This window comes from Phocoena phocoena, chromosome 5 (genome assembly GCF_963924675.1).
Source record: "Phocoena phocoena chromosome 5, mPhoPho1.1, whole genome shotgun sequence".
Lineage (NCBI taxonomy): Eukaryota > Metazoa > Chordata > Mammalia > Artiodactyla > Phocoenidae > Phocoena > Phocoena phocoena.
In genome coordinates this window covers 17,278,200-17,296,943 of record NC_089223.1, presented here as the reverse complement: position 1 = coordinate 17,296,943, position 18,744 = coordinate 17,278,200, and the positions used below count along the sequence as shown (strand labels likewise).

Below are 18,744 nucleotides of genomic sequence, written 5' to 3'. Positions count from 1 at the left end.
ACACTGTGGTGGAACATCCTTGTACATTGTGCTCAGTGCGTTAGTTATGAAGGATGTGTACCATAGGATAAACACATTTTAAACCTTATTAGAAATTGTCAGATTGCTCTTAAATGTGGTTGGACATTTTTGCAAATCAGATGGGTGTGAAATGACTTTAATTTGCCTTTCCCTTAATAACTAAAGTCTTTTTTTTGGTCGTGGCACACAGCATGGTGGGATCTTAGTTCCCTGACCAGGGGTGGAACCTGAGCCCCCTGCATTAGGAGTGCAGAGTCTTAACCACTGGACCGCCAGGGAGGTCCCAAGTCTTTCATTCTTTTGGCCATTTGTATTTCCTTTTTTGTGAGGCATCTGTTCACATCCTTTGCCCATTTTTCTGTTGGATTACTTCTCTTTTTCTGAGTAATTTTTAGGGGTTCTTTATTCTAGATGCCAATCCTTTGTAAGTTTTATATTAATATATTTTATATTTCTTAATTTTTATTTTAGTATAGTCAAATCTATCAGTCTTTTCCCGGTGCTGTTAAGTAACATTTAGGTTTCTTTACCCTGAGCAGAATAAAGAAGCAAACGAAAATGATGCATAGTCTTACCATCCAGGTGATCCATTAACACAAAAATAAATACATGAAGGCAATACATCCAAGAGTTAGAACATTCAAATAGTAGAGAAAATTGCATAAGAAAAGCTACACTTCCCTTTTCCCCCCCAAAAAAGGTGACCACTATTCAGTTTATGTATCTTTCCCATTAGTTTCTATGAATATAATAGCATTTATACATATACTTTAACACGAAGGAATACTATTAACACTATCCTGTGCTTCCCCCCGCCCCCCGGTCTCCATACCGTTTATTTCTCCGTCCTGGGAGGTGGGGTCGCTGGGGGCGGGGCGGGCAGAAAACCGCGTGCGGGCTGCGGGCCTGGGGCAGGGGGCTCCGGAGCGCGACGTGCAGACGAAGGTGGAGCCGTTCCAGCCCACGTTGGCCGCGTTCATGGAGTAGTTGATGTAGATCCTGCCCGGGCTGACGCGCAGGCGTCACAGCAGCTTGCTGTCGGAACGGTTCTGCGCGCCGCCGATCTTGCTGATGCTGTGCAGGCTGCAGAGCGCGCACGGCTCGCTGGAGCCCCCGAAAGCCAGGAGTTGGTCCGGGACCACGTGCACCGCGATGTACAGCGCCAGCTTGCCCGTGGCCTGCCTGCGCCAGCTGCTGGGTGAGATCTGAGAGGAGCCCGTCCGGCACAGAGGCGCGGGGCACGTTGGTGTTCACCAGGAATATCGACATGACGGCGAGGGAAGGCGGGGACAGGGATACAGGAACCAACCGACTCTCGTGTGAACGGCGCCCCGCCTACTATGTGCCTTTTTCTTCTTTCTACATCATAGCATAGTTTAGACTGTTTTTGTGTCAGGACATCAGATATGTCATGCACATACATATCTTTTGGTTGGATTGAAACCATGTGCTTTTTCTTGTTTTAATTCTTTTGACTGATGTAGCTTAATTACTCCCAAAGTTTGTGTTTCTGAGAGAGCAATATTTAGTTGACTGAAAACTGGTATAGTGGCAGTTATGGTCAGGACTTCTTTTTTGGATCTCTGGTGCATTTGAAGGACTAGGCAGTATGACCTAGCTTCTCTCATTTTACCTAGAGGGGTGGAGACCCAGTCGGGGCCCAGATGGCTCCAACCTATTGTTCTGGGTGAACTGGAAGAACAGAATAAAAATAGCTTCTACCCTAGCTATAGGAAGTGTGCTTTAATCTGATTTGTTTTAGCTCAGCCTTCCAGGAACAAAGTATATTATTGCCTTAAGCGACTGCAGTAACAGAATGGGTATATAGGGTAATAATGGAGGAGAACTAATAATTTTTTTGGTTTTTTTTCGCCTTTATTTTTCTTCTCATACATGAATTATACTTGAATGAGAATGGCAAACATTATGTTCTCCAATAATGAGAAAATAATTTTAAGATAGTAAAATAATGTAACTCCAATTCTTGTAGCTGGTCAATTAGGGAGTTTACTTTTCTGTCACAGTCATGTACATAGTCTTGAGCCAGCTAATTCAGTTTAACAAGTATGAGCATTTCCTGGCTGAAAGTACAATTGTCTCTTTCAAAGAACCAGTATTAAGAATCAATTTTACAAGATCTTTAATATAAAGATTCTTGGAACATGGAACTATAGGTATAAAGTATTTCTTGTTAAGATACTTTTAATACATCCTCTTGGATGGCATCTAAGTTGTTATGTATATTGCGAAACCAAATATTTTTTGGAAGAACATACACAACATAGGGCTAAAAAACATTCACTATGTGCATGTCAGCCAATCTATCCTGGTTGTCCAAAATGAGGACTCTACCACCTTAGAAGTATTGTCGGGAATTTTTTGAAGTTATGTTTAAACTGCTTTCTTGGATAAAAGGTATATAATTTTAACACAAGTCGCTAACCTCTGCTGTATATTTCATGAAAGTTAGTAAAAAAAAATTTTTAAGGATCCAAAATTTTACAATATTAGGATGTATCTTTTAACAGCTTTTTGTTTTTCATTGAAAATGCTGGTATACTTGGCATTTTTCAAATCTTTCCTGCTTTTCCATTTTCAGCATGTTGGGCTATTCTGCTTTCTATTTAACCCACCTAGTGATGTTTACTGTAGAAAGATAGTCCATATACAGGCTGACTTGGAATTCCATGTCTGACTTGGAATGAGTTCTTTACTACATGCACAGAGAACTAACATAAGGTAGAACCTGTGGAATGATGAGGTTATTGAGATGAGGGAAAAAACTGCATTATTTCCAAACTTTGTTACAGTGGAGCCAGTTAATGTGTGTACAGCTTAAACAAATACAGCTCCGAAAGATAAACACAATGCTACTTCCATTTATCCCATTTCAAAGCAAAATTAAATGTAGCTCACGATTCTCAAAATGTTTTGTTGATCTGAGAAACAGGGAACATATTTTTACATGCACAGATGCTTCAGAACATTTTCTGCATGGCTACCAATCTCCCAAGTAGGTTGATGATCAAAGTCCTAAAGTAACTGACAGTTCTTTGGGCCTAGAGATACTTTGTGACCCAGGAAAAACCAACTTTGCACTCAGCCAATTTTGTTTCAATTAACATGCAAGATCAGATTCTCTGTCAGCAAATACCCTGCAGAAAAAACAGACAGAAAACACATTTGGAAAACATTAAGTATATTTAAACGGTTACTTAGATAATAAGTACATAGAACTATACCAAGGAAATCATATCTTTAAAGATAACAACTAGGAAGTAAACCAGCACAGTGAACCGGTACGTACAAAGTCCTGCATTATACAAACTTCTTTTGGTGGAACTTTATAGGAACAGAGCAAGTGGGATGGGCTTTTAAGCAGATTGACTTTTATCAAACTGGACATCGTAACAATTCATTGAGAGGTAACATGTACATGCTCCCTTCAGGAAAGGAGTGCTAATCCACCACAGAACTACCCAGAGTTTAGACGTGGACTGAAATATTCCTGACTACCAAAAATATCTAGATATGTTAAACAAGATAAAACAGTGGAAATTTGCTTTAAAATACCTGTTGTTCTCTTTCTTAAATCTATATTTTAATATTAAATGTTCTTATCCTTGGCTATTTTGTTTTCTCAGAATCACCCAGGGCTCAGATTTACTGGTAAAGTTTGGAAAATTCTATTCTGAATTTTCTGTTGATGTCTGACCCAAGTACTGAAATAAAGCAAATTCGCTTTATAGTCACATTATATATAGAATAAAACAGTTGCTAAGTTGTGGCGTCATTACACAAATAGGATACCTCCATAGAGAAATATGGTGATTTGTCCAAGCCATTCAGCTAGTTTAAAAAATCAGAGAACTGGGCTTCTCTGGTGGCGCAGTGGTTGGGAGTCCGCCTGCCGATGCAAGGGACACGGGTTCGTGCCCCGGTCCCGGAAGATCCCACATGCCGCGGAGCGGCTGGGCCCGAGAGCCATGGCCGCTGAGCCTGCACGTCCGGAGCCTGTTTTCCGCAACGGGAGAGGCCACAACAGTGAGAGGCCCGCGTATCGCAAAAATCAGAGAACTCAGAGCCCTAGTGTCCTGATTGTTGATCTCGTGATCGTCTCATGACACCACAGAGCAAATATGCCTGCAAGTTTGTCATGTGTTTGTTGTTGGGAGTTGAATGAGGAGGCTTGAGTAATAGTAAAAGGGCCAAGCACCCAGGAGATGGAAGCAATTATTCTACTCAAAGCTTTGCAATAGTAAAAAGGCTGGACATTCACAAGAAAAATTATTAAAATACTTTGAACTCCAACAAACATCAGTGGTAAGTGAAAATCTTTCCAGGAAGCCCTTCTTGAGTGCTCCGCATATTGACTTTGGGGCACATTTTAGTGAGATAAACCAGTGCTGACACGTTTGAATGTAATCACATAATTACCATATACAGACAGTTCTGTTGTTCCTCACCACAGTCCCCAAAATGCAAAGCAGCAGGTAACAGGTAGCCAAGGCCACCTGACTCCTGGCTTTTTTTTTTGCAAAATAACCAAATGCAAACCACTGTTTCTCTTTTTCATACTTAGCAGCAAAAGGAAAAAGAGGTAAGGAAGGAGGCTGCCACCAAAGGCTGCTTGTGAGTTCAAACACAGTTGGACCACAGAATTTCGATGCATGGAACCTGTGCTGCCTTCCTTTCGATGTTCATTTTTTAAATGAAGCAAAACACATTAATAACTTTTAGAATATCAGCACAATGCAGCCTACGTTGTGAAACAATCTGTTCCTAAAACAATGTCCAGATGTTTTTTCCTACTCTATACTGAAAATAGGCTATACATCCACATTACAAGTGGTAATAATTTGCTCCTCTGGTAGCTAGAGAACTTGGTAGAAGCCACACACCATCAAATGTAGACAGAATCATATCACACTATCTCAACTGATTCCAGTATTTCTAACTCCCAGACCGCTAAAAAAAATCTTCCCCACCTGTATAGCATGCTTTGCCCCCAAGATTCACTGCATTTACTGTTGAAAAATAACTTCATGGTTTATGAAATTTAGAATACTGCAGGATCAAAATTAATTACTTCAAATAGCTTTTAAACCAATACTCTGTACCCCCTTAGTGAAATATGTTCCAAGAATAGGAACTATCACAACTTTTACACTTACATTTTTGGTAGTGATTTTGGTATAGTAATTCTAAAATCATTTTACATGTCATGTAGAATCAAGCAAATAAGTAAATATTAATGTTGTTCAGAACCTAAGTTCTCACCATGGGATAAGGAAGATACAAATATGGAACAGGGAAGGGTGAGGAAGATTAGTGTTGAATTTGAAATCAAAGTATCAGAATGAATTCATGATTTATGAAAAATGCATTTGCTGGCTCTGTTCCCTGAACGGCCCTAGGAGCAATGACACCCCAGCAGCACCCAGATCTTGATTTCCAAATACCATTCCCCATGAAAAGAAACTAGGGCTCCTTGGAGAAGAAGCCAATTCCCAGGCTGGGGCAGGAAGAGTGTAAGATAAATCTAGAACATCTTGATATGGCAAAAAGCAAGAAGGTGCTCAAAGACTGACAGACACAGATCAAAATGACCCATAAATAAGCTTAAAGGTGCTTCCACTGGCCAAATACAGACCATTTAGAGTAACTAATTGAATTTTTAAAAACAACGAGCCCACACTGATACTCAAAAAAGTGCTTCTTTAGTAAAAGAATGCCAGCCAATAAATGCAGACAGAATGCTAGATTTAGAAAGTCCCTATTTGCAGCCACCAATGTAACAAAATAATGGATTCCGGCAAGGATTATTAATGAATGCTAAAATCATTAAGTGAACAGGATATCCAAATGGTCTCCAAGTATCTCCTCCCAAATTATTTGCTTAAGAAAGGGATCTTAAAATAGAAAATCTGAAAGAAACCTAGTGAGCAAACATATATCGGCAATAATGTGACAATGACAGTATGTGCCTTGTGATGTGATGTGATGCGATGCGATGAATGGGACACACCACATGCCATCTATGGAGTCTTCTGCCAAAACATTTATCCTGAACCTACTCATGAGGAACAATCAGGGAAGCACAGAATTCTACAAGCTAACTGGCCTGCTTTTTCAAGTCAGTTTCATAAAAGATAAAAAAAGGTGGAAGGATTGTTCTAGAGTTTAAAAAACCCTACAGATGACAACCAAATGCCATGGGTTTGGATTCTGCATTTTAAACAAGACAAACGCTTTAAAGTACGCTTGGGGGGAAACTGAGCCTCAGGTTTGAATGTGTACTATACATTAGATAACTCTATGAATAATCAATTCCTTGGGTGTGACAAGAGTATTATGATTGTGTAGGAAAGGTCCTTATGTTCTAAGAGAGACACGCTGCAACAGTAGCAGGTGAAGTACAACAATGCCATTTCTCTCAAAAGAAAAATGCTTTTTATATAGAGAGATGTGATGCAATAACAATTGCTGAATACAGGGAAAGGATATATGGTTATCTCACTGTACCATCAACTTTTCTGTAAATTTGAAATTTTCAAAATGAAAAGCTAGAAGTAAAAAAAAGAAAAAACGGGGGGTGGGTGGGTAGGACAGAAATAGCTTACAGATACCAGGAGGGTGCATTTGGGGGCTTTAGCAAACTGGAGCATCCCACTCTCAAATTTAACCAAACTCAATGAAAAGCCAGAAGTGGTGACAGGACAAACTGAGGAATCAAGCTAAGATGGCAAATTCCTAAACACCCTCTTCCTGTTAATTTAGACATGTGGATGGCAAGTAATATAAAGGTGTTGGTGAACGGGTTCTAATGTACCTTTATACATTTTACCAGCAAAAGACATAAAATGAAAATAAGAGGCAAACACCTTTCCCTTCTAAATTATAATTCGAAGGGGGATGAAGGACTGTCAGGGGAAAAAAAGGATTATTTTAAAGTTAATACAAAAAATAAAAAGTTAACACACTGACATTTTTGAGAAGTTGGCAGAATGATGAAACTACCCGAGATGTTTTCTCATCTAAACCTACTAAACAAACATTTGTAATCAGACATATACAATTAGACTAGAGGACATAATGTTTTAAAATCTCCCAAACCGAGAAAAGCATCATCACCAGTGTGGTGGTTATCTTTTAACAGCAACAAAAAAAAACTACCCACCCAAGACTTTTTTCTTTGAGCTTATTTTCTAATAGTAGACACTGAGTAAGCCCACACTGTTAATTCCACTATCAGTACATAAAATGCTGCCTCACATATGCAGCAATCTCCACCTTAAACTATCTCAGAAATATGGTTGCATTTCAAATACTGCTGGTAGACTGCTGAACTAAACACAGTACTGGGATCTGTATATAGACATTCAACTTAAAAACGTATTTTTACTCAAATTTTATTTTAGATTATGAAATTAGCCTCCCCATTCCCACCACTTCCTTCTGAAATCCCCAACAAATACAGCAAAGTTAACAACTACGTGGTGGGGTAGTCATTCAAACTTTTTAATCTCCCTTTACACATTATATTAACATTCATATTGCAAGGCATTCCGTTCACAAATATTACAGTTTGATAAAAAACTTCACACACATACCAGATTCAGCCACTTTACTAAATCATTAAAATAATAAAAGTAATGAAAACATTATAATTCCTTTAAAGCAATAAAGGTCTGAGGCACTCTGGGAAAGATGTTCTTATACAAATGTAACATGTCAGTGGTATCGAATTATCTTAGAATAAACTTACCAGATACCTAGTAATCATGTACTCTCTAATGACAATGACCTTGATCTGATATGTCTTCACTGGATGCACTCCCATTTGGACTGAACTACTGAAAGGAACACAGATGTTGGGCAGCTGAGGTCATTTCTAATGAGGTTCCCAACTATGTAAAGGAGAATTGTGGTAGCACACCAAGGACAGCTGCATCCCTGCAAGGCAACAGTCCAATTTCAAAGAAGTTCCTTTCTCATCCCCACCAGGTTTATTAAACATTAGAATTTCCAGACTCTGCTCACTGCTGGAGAGATTTCAGAACTGTCTTTCCCCATCAACCTCCACAGTGCAGCCTCCACCCTTCTCTGAAAATCTCCAAGGTATGCCTTTGAAATAAGAGAGAAGGGAGCGTTTTTCCTACCATTATGACCAAACAGAGGTCTGAAATAGCAACGTATTACAAAAATCCCATTCTCTGCAACAGCCAGCTTCCGCTTGGAGCGTGGCTATTTTTGCCATAAACTAGATTTTTTAAAACCTGATCATCTTTTTCCAAAGTGAATTTTGCCATAGCCATTCACGCACACAGAGTCCACACTGGAAAGTCTCACTGACCGAGTGCTTCCTTACACACAATTACGAGGGTAAATTAGCAGGGGAGGAGGGAGGCCAATTCCCAGCTGGGAATTAAATCACTGCAAATGATGGGTCCATTTACGACAGCATAGAACCCTGTCAGAATCAACACAAACCCCAGGTCACATAGTGTTTGGTAATTACATATATGGAATTTAAAATGTATACGTATATATTTCCATACATATATAATTAAAAAAAAATCGGGAGCAAAATATGTTGCTAAAGTTTCAGGGATTCTCATCTCCAACATTCACCTGGAAAGCAGGTGGCTCTGAAGGCCCGGTTGTGGCAGTGATAAAAGCAACTAGAAGCAGGTTTAAGTAAAAGTGCTCAAAGGGCAAATGAGAAAACAGGGGTGCAGAGATTTTTTTGTGTGGGGAGAGGGGAGCATTGAAAGGAGTTGAGAAAGCTTCCTTTATTCTTCTTGGCTTTTTCAGACCCAAGACAAGTTCTTGAGGACACACATCAAATGCTGTAGTCCTTCCTTATCTATAGTCAAAACAAAACAAGTTATAAAAAATGTCCTCTTCCATCCTGTACTCTCAATAAAATGCCGAGTACAGCCAGAAGGTATCACTGAGATGTGCCATCTCGGGAGAAATTAAAATTGGGACATGAAGTGAGGCCGCGCGCTATCGAGTCGCCGGGTTAGGATTTCGCAGCCAGTGTCCGTGACCAGCAGGGTGTGCTCGAACTGGGCAGACCGTTTCCCATCTCTCGTCACTGCTGTCCAGCCATCCGGCCAGGTTTCATCCTGCCATCCGCCTTAAACAAACAAACACCAGTTCTTAATTCTATCACTCAGTTTGTTTTCTTAATAAACTCTCTAGGCAAGTGTACTGGCCTGTACTCCTATATCCTTGGATATCTCAGAAAACTAATTTTAAAATTCACTATTAAGATTCCTATTTACACTTCAACTGTAAAGCCTTTTCTATTTCATTTTGGTCTTTAGTCCAACAAAGTAAGAACAGTGTTTAAATTTTAAAACTTCACATTTTGTATACTTCCCAAATATTAAATCAAGTTGGTATGTCCAAAATAAAGGCACTCAGTTTCATTTTCAGAAACATAACTGATAACCACTCATCACAGAACTACAAGTAAGAAACTGAATTAATGAATTTAGCTCTCTCCTGGTATAACTTTGGAAACTGACTGAACTATAGCCGATGTATATTGTGAAGGAAATAGAGTAACTTCTTATACTTTTATTATAGCATTTAATTCCTGATATAATTTTTAAATGGCAGGCACAAAGATGGTGAGAACAGATTATACTCTGAAATTTTTATAGGCCACACCCCTGTAACCAGAAAGAGGGCAGAGAAAAAGAGAGATTGGTGAGAAAATTTTAAAATTATTGGGAGTTCCCTGGTGGCCTGGTGGTTAGGATTCCAGGCTTTCACTGCTGCGGCCCAGGTTCAATCCCTGGTCGAGGAACTGAGATCCTGCAAGCTGTGCAGCGTGGCCAAAAAAAAAAAAAATTATGATGAGGGAGAATGGGTTAGAGAGAGGGTTAGAAAGGAAACGAAGGGACAATGAAAAGAGCTGGGAGACAACACAGGAAAAAGAGAATGGGGGGAGGAGTGGGGCAGGGGAGGAGAGGCAACAGTGGAATGACAAAGTTCTGCAATTCCAGATACTACTATAAAAATGTGTTTACAGAGACTTTCTTATCTCCAAATTAGATGTAAAAAAAAAAAAAATCAATATTCTTCATTCTGAGTAATCTTTTTTGCCTTGGGGGTGGGGGGCCCACACTTCGCAGCTTGTAGGACCTTAGTTCCCTGACCAGGGATGGAACCCAGGCCCACGGCAGTGAAAGCGCCGAGTCCTAACCACTGGACCGCCAGGGAATTCCCATTTTGAGTAATCTTTACCAAAGATTAGGTCTTACTGCCTCAGACACATCCCAGAGTACAAAGTCTGCAGTGAAGTTACCTACTTTTGCAATATTAAACCCCAGTCTAAAAAGAAAATATGAGGTAGCTTAAAGAAAGTTAACTCATGCTTTGTCAACCATCTAAAGATGAGTAAACAGATATTTCTCAATGTAATGAATGATCTTTTCACAAACGGATTTAAGACATAATACATCGGGGTTTTTTAATAAATTTATTTATTTATTTATTTTGGGGCTGCGTTGGGTCTTCGTTGCTGTGCGCGGGCTTTCTCTAGTTGCGGCGAGCGGGGGCTACTCTTCATTGTGGTGTGCAGGCTTCTCATTGCAGTGGCTTCTCTTGTTGCGAAGCATGGGCTCTAGAGCACACGGGCTTCAGTAGATGCAGCGCGTGGGCTCAGTAGTTGTGGTGCACGGGCTTAGTTGCTCCACAGCATGTGGGATCTTCCCAGAGCAGGGCTCAAACCCATGCCCCCTGCATTGGCAGGTGGATTCTCAACCACTGCACCACCAGGGAAGCCCGACATAAATACATCTTTAATTTTATTGTCATCTGCTAAAACAGATCCTTTACTAATGTCAAGTTAAATATATTAGACTACTATTCTAAGGAAATTCAAATTCTTCTTTGGATTAGAGACCTTCCACTAAGAAGCTGGGATTTAACCTAGCTGAGTTACACTGAGGTATATTTGTTATAATCTGACGATTGTCTGAACCAGCTCAACACTGTGTTATTTGCTTACTCCCGGAAATACCACTTCATGTCTCACCAGCTAAGTGCCAGTTAATGGAAATAGGTATGTAACCAAAATGACACTTTCCTCTCACTGTCTTGCCTTTCTCTGCTAATATACTCCATGCTCTTGCAATTGGTTACATATGATCATTATTCTTATTCCAGGGAATGACAAAACAATACCTTACATTTGTACAGCCCTTTAAAGGTACTTTGCATTAATACAAATCATCTCACTTAATTCTTACAGCAGCCCTGGGGATTCAGCAGGATAAAGATTGTAACTTCCATTTTACAGAAAAGGGAACAAAGGACCAGGTTAAGAAGGCAGCCTCTAAAACAACCTCCAATGCTCCTCTCCCCTTGAGTGTGGGCTGGATTTAGTGACTCACTTCTAAGGAAAAAATCTGGGAGAAGTGATGGGATATCACTCCGAAGATTAGGTTATAAAAAAGACTGGAAGGATCCCAAGGGGACGCATCCTTTAACACAGGGACCAGGACACAAGAGCCCTACTACTGTTGCCCCACTCTGCATCCCCCAATCCCAGCGAAGAACTGGCAGAAAGCAAAGGTGAAGGCCTCATGAAGGAGCCCCCAGTTATTACTGACAGCCTCAGTGGGGGGCTCCAATCGTGACACCAACCATCACTGCCATGTGCCTGTCACAGTGACCAACAACAGCGAGGACATAGAACTGCCAGTGCTAAGCGTGTCTATGCTGTGCTTTTTCCACAGTAGTTGTATGACACCACCTGACGATATGAGTGCAGACCCTCAAGCGGCAGAATGGCTCATGAGTTTAGAGTCCCACAAATTCTGCCACATAACTAGCTAAGTGACTTTGGGCAAGTTACTTAACCTCTTCAAAAATCAGTTTCCTCTCCTGTATAATGGGGATAGCACCTACCTCATAAGTTGTGGAGAATTAAATTATATAACTCCGCCGCAAAACGAATAGCTCGGACTTCCCTGGTGGCACAGTGGTTAAGAATCCGCCCGCTAATGCAGGGGACACGGGTTTGAGCCCTGGTCCAGGAAGATCCCACATGCCGCGGAGCAACTAAGCCCGTGCGCCACAACTACTGAGCCTGTGCTCTAGAGCCCGTGAGCCACAACTACCGAGCCTGCGTGCCTAGAGCCCGTGCTCTGCAACAAGAGAAGCCACCACAACGAGAAGCCCACTCACTGCAACGAAGACCCAATGCAGCCAAAAAATAAATAAATAAAAATTAATTAATTAATTAAAAAAACAAAAAGACAAAAAAAAAAAACCAAATAGCACTAACTTCTTTTTTCCTCCTCTTCCTCACCCCCATCAAGACAAGAAAGAATTTCTACACAGGTTTGATGGAGGCACCTAATTATTACAATGCACCCTTTGACAGGATCTTTATGAAAACGGACCAGGATTCAAGTACTTCAGCATCTACTGACAGCAGGCAAATTACCGTGGAGAAGGTATTGCTTTCTTGCCAACCCTTACAATTTTCAGTTCTCTAACATGATACTGAATCAAGTTAGAGATAGGATGGGGAGTGGAAATGAAGCAAAAAGCAAGTAGAGCAGACTACTAATCTGATCATGAGTAACCAAAAGTAAATAAAACTTCAATTAAAGAATGTTACAGCATCCCTTTTTTCTCACCTTCACAAATCATTGGCTCAATTGTAAATACGTGGCCGGCCTTCATCACTCCAACTGCTTTATTTTCTGAAATTAAAGAAAAAAATCTCAGAACACAGCAAAAAACCTACAGCATGTCGTTAAGCAGCTCCCTGGGAAAAGTACACAACTTATATTCCCATGAGTGATTCTTAAATTAATGACTTTCTCCTCTCCTGATTCCCCTTGCTTAAAGCAGATCATTCAACAAACAGGGATTTTACTGAAAACCGCCTACTCTGGGGCAGATACTGTCCTAGGCATATGTCATTTTGTTTACGTCTTCTCTAGGAAAATACAGAGATGCCCTAGGCTGGATCTCAGATGTGGTTATCGCTTCTATAAAAGGAAAAGTGCCCCCATTTATGTTATAGCAGGGTTAGAATTGCAACCATGCAACCCAGCAAAGCGCCACACTCATGGAGGTATGACGCTTTAAAGAAGAAGACATTTCGAATTCCACAAGAAGCCTCCTACCTCTTGGGTGCGTGTAGGGGTGTGGATGCGGGTGGAGATGGGGGCACAGCCCAGAGAAACAACTGCACCATTTTTAAAAAGTTTTGTAAATTGTCTTATCTTCGGAGGGGGACAAAGCCCCGCACACTAACCTACTTTTCTTTAATGCTGACACGATTATTCCTTTCTATTGGAAACAAAAAATCCATTTCTCCCTCCAAAGACTCTTTGTCCAAGTTCACCAATACAAAAGTATTTTTCAGGATCATTGTGAGAAACTCAACTATCAGTGCCCAGGCGTGCCATCTCCCCAAGAAGGCCAAAAATTTTAAACAGGGATAGGCCTTTTTAGACAATCTCAGACGAAAATGGAGAATCAGTTTAAAGTTCAAACTGTCAATAAAAACCAAAAACTGGTAAGAGCATCGGTAAACAAGTGACTGCATTTGCGCTGCCTGACCACCAGGTGGCGAAAGCACCGGCTTTCAGGGGTTTTCTGCGTAAGGCTGCGGTTCTTCTGGAAGGCAACCCATGTGTCGAGGGAGGCAGACCCTGCTCAAGCTGCTCTGCCTAGGTATGGTCTAACCTCTCACCCGCACGTTTACACTCCTGCACGCCCTTCCTTGTTAATAGCTATCACGCCGCTTTCCGCTATCTTAGGTATTGCCAAAATACACTTATTCTACAGATTCCAAATCAGGAGTTTCTAAATTATTATAAAACTCTGAGGGGCAAAAATAATCTTTTTATTTCTAATTTCATGAACTTTCTCTCCAAATGACATGCAATTTACTACATATATAGACTTGGTCATATTCCCTTGGGGATATCAAACAGAAAATGTCAGAGAGTCAGTGTGGTGTCATGGAAAGAAAAAAGGATAAAGGAATTGATAGCTGTGCTGTCCAGTAAGGCAGCAACTGGGTGCATGAAGCTAGGCACTTGAAAAACGGCAAGTCAGAATGTACATGTAAAAATATGCCGATTTCAAAGACAAAAAAAGCATGTAATATATCGCAATGTTTTTTTTACACTGATTAAATGTTGAAATGCTAATATTTTTAATGTAATGGATTAAATAAAATATAAAATTAACTCCATCTGTCTCTTTTTACTTTTTCAATATGACCACTAGAAATCTTAATATTACATATGTGCCTCATATACACTGGACAGCGCAATACAGAGAATCCAAGTTCCACTCCTGTTTCTGCCATTGATTCATTGTTGTAGAAGTTACAACTCCCAGCTAACCCTGACTCATGGTTTCAGCTCCTCAACAAGGCTCACTCAAACAAACATACATCGTCTAGCGACTACACTATAGCAGGTACTACTGCTGAGTGCTTTTCCGAAAGTGTGTACCTGCTCTACCGTCTGCCTCCCAGAATTACCGTGATATATACATTCTAAAGATAGGGTAGTATCACCTTTACTTCCGAACCATAATGACAAAGAAGCACACTAAACTCTCATCTAACAAGGACTTCTCTTACACGGAAGGAGGTGGAGGGAAGTTACACAACAATTTCCTGGTTCCGTGCTCAGGTGCTTAGGAATATGAAGTTACAAGCCAAAGCAGGGATCGTTTACATCTCAAAAGGCCTCTGCAGTACAGAGACTCTCTCAGCAGCTTCCTTTAACGCGTCCCTAAAGGGACCACACATATTTTGTTTTATCTAAACCCGATTAACACTTGACTTTTCAAAAACATATCAGTTGGATGAAATGAAGTATACCTGGGTCCTTGTTTCTTTTTTCAGAATTTTTATTTCTAATTAAAGAGTTTAACATGAAACTCAAGCGCCATCTCCTGTGTATGGGTGGTATGGTATTTTGCTGACACCATCATCACTGACCTGTGTCTCCGTCTCCCGTAAATTCTATTTCCTTCAAAAATAATCTCTCTTTGTGACACATGCACACTACTGTGTATTGATATGAAGTCGGTAACTCCTAAGGGCCTCTACCGAAGAGCACAGGGAGCGCTACATGGGAAAAGGATCTGAACGACAGTGGGTACAGGTATGTGTATAACTGATTCATTTGCTGTACAGCAGGAACACAACAATGTAAATCAACTCTACTCCAATCAAAATTAATAGACATAGACAGATAGACAAAAAGTCTCTATCTAGTCCATACCTAAACCTAAGTTTGTTACCTCTGCAAGTAAGGGCGCTTTTTGCATTCCCTCCCTTGCACACTCTTGCTCCACACACAAAACACACACACGTACACGTGTGGCACACGCCAGTGTCATCAGAATAGCTACTTCCATTCTGTTAAAGGCAATGCACATCAGGTGATCACAGGGCTTACCAGGAAGGAATGAAGTTGGCTACCTATTTTCTATTGCTAGCTTCTATTTCAAGCACAATTCCAGCTGAAATAAAAAGGACTATGTGGTCTGCTGATAAATGCTTATTGATTTATGTCAAATGCTGTGCCCTAAGTGACTTCTCTAGCTTCTCCTGTTGAGACGTTTCTCACTCTTTCCCTTTCTCTTCACAACTACTGACGTCTTAGATTTTACCACCTCACATCTGGATTACGACAACGGTGCATCAGGCTGACGAGCCTGGCTAACTCACACCGGCAATACATTCTAGACACCACTGCTAACTTTTCTTCCCCAAGTGGCAATTTCACCTTGCCATTCTTCTGCCAAAAAATGTTCTACAAATCCCTAAAAGGAAGTCAAATATCCTCGATCTGGCACTGCCTATTTCTAGTCCTTAACACAGAATTCTCAGCCCAAGCTTATCTTGTCTCTGTTCAGTCTCAACTTGAAGCACCTATTCATGCTTCCCCACCACCTGGAATGCCCTTCCTCATCTCTCCAGCAAAGCAAAATCTCAATCTATATTTCTCCCACAAGACCCAGCGCCAAACTGCTTCAGTCCTTCCTAGGCAGCACGGGAAAGACTGACTCTAGAAAGCCAGACAGAACCTAGGTACCAATCCTACACCTGACATTTATTTACTAGTTTGTGTGGACTTGAATAAATACATCACTTCCCTAAACACAGAATCTGCTTTTTAAAAACAGGGCTAAGAGGGCTTCCCTGGTGGCGCAGTGGTTGGGAGTCCACCTGCCGATGCAGGGGACGCAGGTTCGTGCCCTGGTCCGGGAAGATCTCACATTCCGCGAAGCGGCTGAGCCCATGAACCATGGCCGCTGAGCCTGCGCACCTGGAGCCTGTGCTCCGCAACGGGAGAGGCCACAACAGTGAGAGGCACCGCAAAATAAAAAAAAATAAAATTAAAAAAAATAGGGCTAAGAAATTATTCAGAGTTGTGATGATCAAATGAGATAATGTATATCATCACCATCATCATCATCATCACTCTAAAAGTTAACACGCATTATCTCACTTAATCCTAGTAACAGTTCTAGGGTAGGTACCATTCCCTGCTGTTGTGCATATGAGGAAAAACGTAAGCACAAGGAGGTACATGAAAGTGTCTACATAGCAGTGGCTCCTACATATTTGTTAAATTCCTTCTTAGGTCACTTATTGTGGACGGCTTTCCTTTCTAGCACTAAATAACAGAGTCACCCCTGCATGTCTTAACTCTCCAAGAGAAAGGTTTCTGTAAGACATTAATCGCCCAAAACTTCCTTTGTTAATCTATCAGACAGCACTCAATTTGAGAAAAGGTACTTTTTTTTTTTTTTTGCAGTACGCAGGCCTCTCACTGTTGTGGCCTCTCCCGCCGCGGAGCACAGTCTCTGGACGCGCAGGCTCAGCGGCCATGGCTCACGGGCCCAGCTGCTTCACGGCATGTGGGATCTTCCCAGACCAGGGCATGAACCTGTGTCCCCTGCACTGGCAGGTGGACTCTCAACCACTGCGCCACCACGGAAGCCCAACAAAAGGTACTTTGTCGATCCCCCTCTATACCAACAAAGAATACAGTAGGTGACATGTACTGAGAACTCAAATCAAACCCAGCTGAACCAATTTCATTTAAGGAATCAGAATGCATGTGGCAGAGAGTACTGGCTGTTCACCAAAATTACTAGTCTCCTTCTCTTCCCGAGTACTCAGCTGGATTACATTTCCCCACCTCCCTTGCAGTTAGTGTAGCCATGTGACTGAAGTCCTGCCAATGAAAAGTAAATGTAAGTGATTTATGCCAATTCCAGGCTGGCCCATTAAAACCTCCCAAGCATACCCCTCCATGCTTCTCCCCTTGTCCCCAATATCTGTACGACTAGGAGGGGAACCCCCAAAGTGATCTTGAAAGCTATAGGTTGAAAGTGACAAGAGCATGGGTCAGAGAATAACTGTCCCACCCCCCCCCAGAGTGACCAAACACATATGCTGTGGACTGTTATGTGCCTTGTGTTTACATTTTGGGGGGGTCTATTTATAACAGCTAATAGATTACTTTAATAAATACAAAACAGTAGGTCCTGTTAAATGTTTGAATATTTGTTGAATGAATAGTTAGCAAATACCAAATCTTTGGACAGTACTTACTGGCATAGTGGGGTACATTGGGGGCCGTATGAAAAAGCTTGTGGATTCCATGCCCACAATAGCTTCGAACAACTGAAAATCCATTTGCTTGGGCATGCTTCTGAATAATGTTTCCCAATTCTCTGTATCGAATACCAGGTTTCACTGAAAGGAAAAGAGAAGACTCATGACAAAGAGAAAGAAACACTAATAATTACTAAGCAATCACTGTCTATGCCAGGAACCTTTCTGAAGGCTTTACACACCTACATTCCGAGACTTTCAAGATGAGGAAACCGAAGCACAAAGAGGCTATACTGCCAGGAGACGGCAAAGCTGAGATCCAAGCCAGCAGCACCTGGGTTTCCTCCTTTGCTGCAGAAGAAGAGGGTGTGTGCAGCAGTAAGGGGCTGGGAGAGGCACCGCTTCCTCTCTGAATAAACAAGAGAATGGAACACACACTTCTCTTCCTCGTCTTCCCTAAGGTCAGTGTGCTTTCCATTAAAGCGAGCAGAAGAGATAAGAGAGGAAAGAGCATCAGGAGAAAAAGGAATGTCCAAAAAGGAACTTGACTTGTCCTCAGTTTTAGTCTGGTCAATTTCTCAAAGAATTACTTCCCCTGGGCTTCTTTATCCCCATGAAAGTGGTTCTCAAATTATTCATAGTTGCCTCTGCAGAAGGTCTTAGGAGTAGGATGTAGAAAGGTACTTCTCACTGTATATTTCCAGCTCCGTTTAATTTTTATGACTTTTACCACTGTTTAAATAAAAACCCAAAGAAGAGGTTCTTATTGCTGCTACAGCTCTCCTAGCATGGAGACTCCTAGGGAACCCGGCCACGGTTCTGGGGGTCCTCCCACGCCCTACAGTCCCCTACTGTGCCTCTCTCATCTCCAACCTAAGGTGCAGGCACAACACATCCTCTCCCATCAATCAAATTTCCAGGTGAACGGCTCAAGGCATCATTTTCATAACATTTACTTGCTCTTAACCACATGTTCCAGCTTGACTTTTTTTGGGGGGGCGGGAGGTTAATGATTTTTGAGGAACATGCTGACTTGCATAATGATTTTCTTGCATTTCCATCCAAGCCGTCCTATCAGCCCCAGTCAG

General features: G+C 41.3%; 1 protein-coding gene and 1 pseudogene across 1 annotated transcript in view; both read right to left on the bottom strand.

Annotated features, from left to right (window-relative positions):
- Window positions 1-791: 791 nt before the first annotated feature.
- On the bottom strand, window positions 792-1,290 carry LOC136123782 (macrophage migration inhibitory factor pseudogene; annotated as a pseudogene).
- Window positions 1,291-7,533: 6,243 nt separating this feature from the next.
- The window catches only part of METAP1 (methionyl aminopeptidase 1), a 67,791-nt gene continuing 56,580 nt past the window's right edge, over window positions 7,534-18,744 (bottom strand). Inside the window, exons 9-11 of the mRNA XM_065877824.1 lie at window positions 17,654-17,797; window positions 12,690-12,755; window positions 7,534-9,166 (exon numbers count right to left, since the gene is read on the bottom strand). Of these exons, the coding sequence (XP_065733896.1) occupies window positions 9,003-9,166; window positions 12,690-12,755; window positions 17,654-17,797 (374 nt within the window). The 3' untranslated portion in view covers window positions 7,534-9,002. The remainder of the gene's footprint in view (window positions 9,167-12,689; window positions 12,756-17,653; window positions 17,798-18,744) is intronic.